The sequence below is a fragment of the Vidua chalybeata genome, chromosome 1 (assembly GCF_026979565.1).
Source record: "Vidua chalybeata isolate OUT-0048 chromosome 1, bVidCha1 merged haplotype, whole genome shotgun sequence".
Classification (NCBI taxonomy): Eukaryota; Metazoa; Chordata; class Aves; order Passeriformes; family Viduidae; genus Vidua; species Vidua chalybeata.
In genome coordinates, this window is record NC_071530.1 from 22,943,980 (window position 1) to 22,950,198 (window position 6,219).

General features: G+C 54.6%; 1 protein-coding gene across 1 annotated transcript; it reads left to right on the top strand.

Annotated features, from left to right (window-relative positions):
• The first annotated feature begins 1,670 nt into the window (after positions 1-1,670).
• On the top strand, positions 1,671-5,585 carry FZD1 (frizzled class receptor 1). The gene has a single exon (XM_053950366.1). It carries the CDS (start codon positions 2,043-2,045, stop codon positions 3,798-3,800), a length of 1,758 nt encoding a protein of 585 aa, XP_053806341.1. The 5' UTR covers positions 1,671-2,042; the 3' UTR covers positions 3,801-5,585.
• Positions 5,586-6,219: the final 634 nt, after the last annotated feature.

The following is a 6,219-nucleotide window of genomic DNA, read 5'->3' on the forward strand; positions in this document are numbered from 1 at the left end:
TCTTTTTAGGATGAACAGAGAAACAATACTGCTATTTAGGACTGAATGTAAATAGGTTTTGTGCTAGAAAGAAGTTAATAATTTTAATTAGTGATGTAAATCTGAAGAAAAAAATCTGTAGTTTCAAACTATAAATACAATATTTAAGGAATCAAACTGTTCAGTGGAAGATGGAAAAAGGTATTTGTGCATATCATTTTTGAACTATTGTCCTCTGAGAAGAGAGTTCTTGACAGAACTCAATGAACCTCAGTAAACGAGGACATCAGCAATCGACATTTTCAAGGATGTGCAATTTCTAAACATGATCCCGCTCCTTCAGTCGTTACACAGCATAGATTTTGCTATTAATTAGTTGGAATGTGGGACAGTACTGCTGGGAGAAAGAAAGTGGCCTAAATAGCATGGTCCAAATTTTATCTGTAGCTATCCAAGAAATACGGATGTCTTTTATTAACCCTTGCCACCTCTGACAGCTAGAAATAAATGCTGGAGCTGTCTTACTACTAATGGATTTTTGGAACTCAATTAACATGTAAGGCGGAAAGGGTGGGAGCATGCTGCAGAGAAGGAAGACAGCTGGTGGGAGAAGTTCCATGCCTGGTTCAGCTCCGAATGGTAGAATTAACCTTCGGACAAATATGAGAACATTTGCACACATGACAGAGAACCTTAATTACTGAATGTCTGGAGAACAGGGCAGAGTTCTTCTCTCCAGGAGCACACTTTATTATTCTTATTCAGTTCCAATGAGTACAGTAAATCCCCTATTCAGCCTTCATCGTTTTTCTGGACGATGCATTTCGAGAGAGCCAACAGGACCTCCATTCTGTTTGTGCAATGGAGCTTCAGGCATGCAAAAATGGCCACTGCTGGCGATCACTGTATGGCCATTCACCCCCTCCCCAGATTATAGCAAGAATTTTCAAAAAAACCTGACGGGAGGTATTGCAAGTCACACAGCATTCGACTCGAGTCACACTGGAATAGCTGCCCACTAAGCAGAGGGAGGAAGGGAAATGGGAAAGCCCTATTGGGATTATTTTCGTATGTCGGGCTGCTGCTGTGGACACGATGGGAGGAAGGCGCAGATAACACACCGGCAATAAATAGCTCAGGAGCGAGTTACTTAGTGTCTCTGGGGAGAGGCGAGTTTTAGCCGCTCCAACATCATCACGGTGTATGCGATGTGCGACATCGCGGTCTGTGCCTTCACGTTGCTGCGGCTCCTGCCCGCACCTTAAGTGACCGCAGTGTGTCTCCCACATTTCAGACCTGCAGAAATACCCCCGCTGCGCACTGCCCCCCGCAGCAGAGTGCCGCGAATCCCTCCTCCAATCCTGCCCTTTGCTACGTGCCAAACATCGATTCCCCCGCTCGGGATTAGCCCGGCTGCTCGCACGGCGGGGGGCACCGAGGGTGATGGGCTCCGGCCCAGTCCGGGTGCGCCGCTCAACAGCTTCCAACAATCGTCATCACCGGGGAATCCAAAAACAGCCCCGGGACAGCCGGGACCGGCGCGCTGCCGACCGACACGGCACAGCCCCGTCCCCCCGATCACCCCCCTGCCGCTGGGCCCCCTCCCCAGCGCCGCCCCCGCCGCCTTTGTGCGCGGCGCGGGGCAGCCCCGCGCCCGCCTGCGCCCGCCCCCGGGTGAGGCGTTGGGAGACGGTCCCTTACGCAGGAAAGTTCGGCGTCGGTTTCAAGGCTCCTCCCTCCGGTGAAGCAGACTGCGGGGCGCCTGGAAACCGGTCGGAGGGAGCGCGGCGCGGCGAGGCGAGGGGCGCGGGCTCGAGGGGCCGGCACAAATGGTCAGGCGGCGGCGGCGGAGGCGGCGGCGGCGGCGGTAGTCGGAGGCGCGGAGGACGCTGCCGCCGGTGCGGGCAGAGCTGCGCGCTGCGCTCCGCGGCCGCGTGAGTGGCGGCCGGGGCTGCCCCGTCCCTGCCCGCCGCTCCCTTCATGAGTCGCAAGTTCGGGCCGGGAGGAGCAGCGGCGGCGGCGGGGCGGTGGGAGCCCGGCAGGGCAGGCTGCACCGACTGAGCATGGCCGAGCGGCGCGGGCCGGCGGTGAGCGGCGGCGGGGAAGTTGGCAGCGACCGGTGCCCGCGGCTGCCGCTGCTGCTGGTGCTGCTGTGGGCGGCGGCGCTCCCGGCCGGGGGGCAGCTGCCGGCGTCGCAGTACAACGGCGAGCGGGGCATCTCCATCCCTGACCACGGCTACTGCCAGCCCATCTCCATCCCTCTCTGCACTGACATCGCCTACAACCAGACCATCATGCCCAACCTGCTGGGCCACACCAACCAGGAGGACGCGGGGCTGGAGGTGCACCAGTTCTACCCGCTGGTGAAGGTGCAGTGCTCGGCGGAGCTCAAGTTCTTCCTGTGCTCCATGTACGCGCCGGTGTGCACCGTGCTGGAGCAGGCCCTGCCGCCCTGCCGCTCCCTCTGCGAGCGGGCCCGCCAGGGCTGCGAGGCCCTCATGAACAAGTTCGGCTTCCAGTGGCCCGACACGCTGCGCTGCGAAAAGTTCCCGGTGCACGGGGCTGGCGAGCTGTGCGTGGGGCAGAACGCCTCCGAGCGCGGCACCCCCACGCCCGCCCTGCGCCCCGAGAGCTGGACCAGCAACCCGCACCGCGGAGGCGCCGGCGGCGGCCCTGGGGGCCCGGGGCCCGGCGAGCCCCGCGGGCGCTTCACCTGCCCGCGGGCGCTGAAGGTGCCCTCCTACCTGAACTACCGCTTCCTGGGAGAGAAGGACTGCGGGGCGCCCTGCGAGCCCGGCCGTCTCTATGGGCTCATGTATTTCGGGCCCGAGGAGCTGCGCTTCTCCCGCACCTGGATCGGCATCTGGTCCGTGCTCTGCTGTGCCTCCACCCTCTTCACCGTCCTCACCTACTTGGTGGACATGAAGCGATTCAGCTACCCTGAGCGGCCCATCATCTTCCTCTCAGGCTGCTACACGGCGGTGGCCGTGGCCTACATCGCCGGCTTCCTCCTGGAGGAGAAGGTGGTCTGCAACGAGCGCTTTGCTGAGGACGGTTCCCGCACCGTGGCGCAGGGCACGAAGCGGGAGGGCTGCACCATTCTCTTCATGATGCTCTACTTCTTTGGTATGGCCAGCTCCATCTGGTGGGTCATCCTCTCCCTTACCTGGTTCCTTGCTGCTGGCATGAAGTGGGGCCATGAGGCCATTGAGGCCAACTCCCAGTACTTTCATCTGGCTGCCTGGGCTGTGCCAGCCATCAAGACCATCACCATCCTTGCCCTGGGACAAGTGGATGGCGACGTTCTCAGTGGCGTCTGCTTTGTGGGCATCAACAACGTGGATGCCCTGAGGGGCTTCGTGCTGGCCCCCTTGTTCGTCTACCTGTTCATCGGCACCTCTTTCCTGCTGGCTGGCTTTGTGTCACTCTTCAGGATCCGGACCATCATGAAGCATGACGGCACCAAGACAGAAAAGCTGGAGAAGCTCATGGTGAGGATAGGCATCTTCAGTGTCCTCTACACGGTGCCGGCCACCATCGTCATTGCCTGCTATTTTTACGAGCAAGCTTTTAGGGAACAGTGGGAGAGGAGCTGGGTCACACAGAGCTGTAAGAGTTATGCCATTCCCTGCCCCAACAACCACAGCGGCCACCACCCACCTATGAGCCCCGACTTCACTGTCTTCATGATCAAGTATCTCATGACCTTAATCGTGGGCATCACCTCGGGCTTCTGGATCTGGTCTGGGAAAACCCTGAACTCCTGGAGGAAGTTTTACACCAGGCTCACCAACAGCAAGCAGGGCGAGACCACGGTCTGAGACCCCTGCTTGCCAGGCTAGGGAGATGCGGGCAGGCCGAGGACTGAGGCTCTGCCTCGGGAAGCAGCTCCTTATCCAGACTAGGCAAACTTTTGGGACTGCGAGTGGCTTCCACAGGCGGCGGGGAGTGGAGGACAAGGCAGGGGGACCCCAGTGCCTGGGATCTCTGGGCTCTGCCTTCCCCATGCTGCTCGGGCTGTCTCCTGTAGGAGCCGAACGCACTGTCAGGTTGGGGGAGAGGGATGTAAATAGCCTCTGTAAGATTTTGTAAGTATATTTGTATTTAAATTACAAAAAAAACCTCACTTTTTTTTAATTATTTAGGACACTTCTAACCCGTTTGCGGATTTTACTTCCTCGCTTATCCCGCCCGCTTTTTTTTTTTTTTTTTTTTTTAATTTAAAGGAAAAAATGGCTTTGGATTATTATTTCTTAAGGCAGGATGGGAAAAGCTGCCTGTAAGAGGATCGAAAACAAACCCCCTTCTTCTCCCCCACACAGGTTTTGTAATGGCTTTGCTTGGAATTTCAGCTGCATGAGCAGGAGGGCCCGGAGCGGGGCTGCGGCTGGGAGCGCCTCCTGACCCGGTCTGGGTCCCTGTCCCGGCTCTGGCCGGCCCGCGGTAGCGTGGAGGTGGGGTGGGGAGGAACGCCGCTTCCCGCTGCGGTCCCGGTCTCGGCGCCGGCCCCGTCTGGGGCGCACCGACCCGCCCGGTCCCGTACAGGGAGGACGGAGAGCTGTCCGAGCATGGCGCAGGGACGGCGCTGCGCCGAGCCCCAGCCCCGGTTACCCCCGCCGGGCCTTTCTGGGGGTACAAACAGCCCGTCGTGCTCCGCTCTGTGCACGGAGAGCCCCTCCGTGCCGGGCGGTGCCGGGGGCTGGGGCGGCCGCCGCTCGCCCGCGGCCGGGGTTGCCGGGTCTGGCCGTACTGCGCATAGCTCAGGAGCAGTTCGCCCGGTTCGGTCTACGAGTTGGAGTTCACACCGCCTGCACCTGTAGCACCTCTGATGGCCCAGGAGGTGGATGGCGACAGAAATACACTGAAATTCCCTCCTGCTGGGGTTTTTTTCTAAGCCCACTTTCCAGTCCGGGGGCGCCCCGCGGGTGCTCCTAGCGCCGCCTGCCCCGGTCCCTCCCCGCCGGGCTGCTGCCGGCTGGGGTCAGCAGGATCAGGAAATACGGGCTCAGTGAAAAGAGCTTCATCGGAATAAAACGCAGCATTCAGTTTGGGGCTTTTGTTTGTTTCCTCCCTGCCCCCTAGTTATATTCATACACCAGCTCTTCATATGGGAAACATTGGAGCCATTGCCATTCCTCTGAATTTTAATTCATTGAGATTTAAATCATTACACATTATGAGGGTGTGATTATTTTTGCCAGTAGTAAAAACAATGGAAAGGAAAACAGTAAAGCAGAATGCTTGAGCACTCTGGTGAGATGTGAGACCTGAAAGCCTCTGTTGTCTTTTTTCCACCTCTTTTTTCGGTACAGAAATAACATTGCATACTGCAAGGATAAAATACCATGTGTGCAGTATATCTGCTACCTTGTATGCTCCTGGGTGTGTGGGATTGTGCTTCTAATACATTAAAAGAGTTAAAGACGAAATTGTAACTTTCAACAGATGCATTTGAATATGTAGACCTCTGTATGAAAAACAGCAGAATGCTTCTCTCCTGATTGTATTGTTTTAAACTTTTTTTAATATTACAAATGCCTGTATTTAGGTTCATAAACATTATCTATGGCTACCATACCCTGAAATGCAAAATTATTTTAATTTGGTATGCATTTATTTCTGTTCATTATCACAAGATCATCTATATTTATAGAGGAATAGAAATTTATATATATTAAATACCATATTTTTAATTTCTCTGAAATAAATTGAGGTTTTGTACAAAAGTAGCTTGTCCCTTTACATATTCCTCTAACTCATACTATGTGAAAGCAGTGTATTTACTACAAGATGTGTGGGATTCCTTTTTTCTTTTCTTACGTTGAGTTCACAGTAACAAGCTGGAATTCAGTGTAGGAATTCATTGTGCATTTTGGTTTTTATCTCTGGGCCGGTCTAGATTAATCCTTCAAAAGAAGTAATGTAAACTGTTCAAGATCTCTGACAGGGTATGGTCAGTGGTGTGAAATTCAAGAAGAGATCTGCTATATGGCAGGAGAAGAAAGAAACTCACCAGTTTTTTTTTGGTGGGTTTGATGGGGGTTTGTGGGGTTTCTTTCTTTTATTTTTTTGATTGCCGAAAAGGGTTCTCTCAACTTAGCCTTTCTTCTCATTTTCCTTTTTATTAAAAGTTAAAAAAAAACCCTCAGAGCTTAAAATGACACTCAAATTATGTTGCAATATTGTCAGAATGGTTTAGTGAGTAAAATAGTTTTATTTCCTGAATTTTGACTGTTTGGT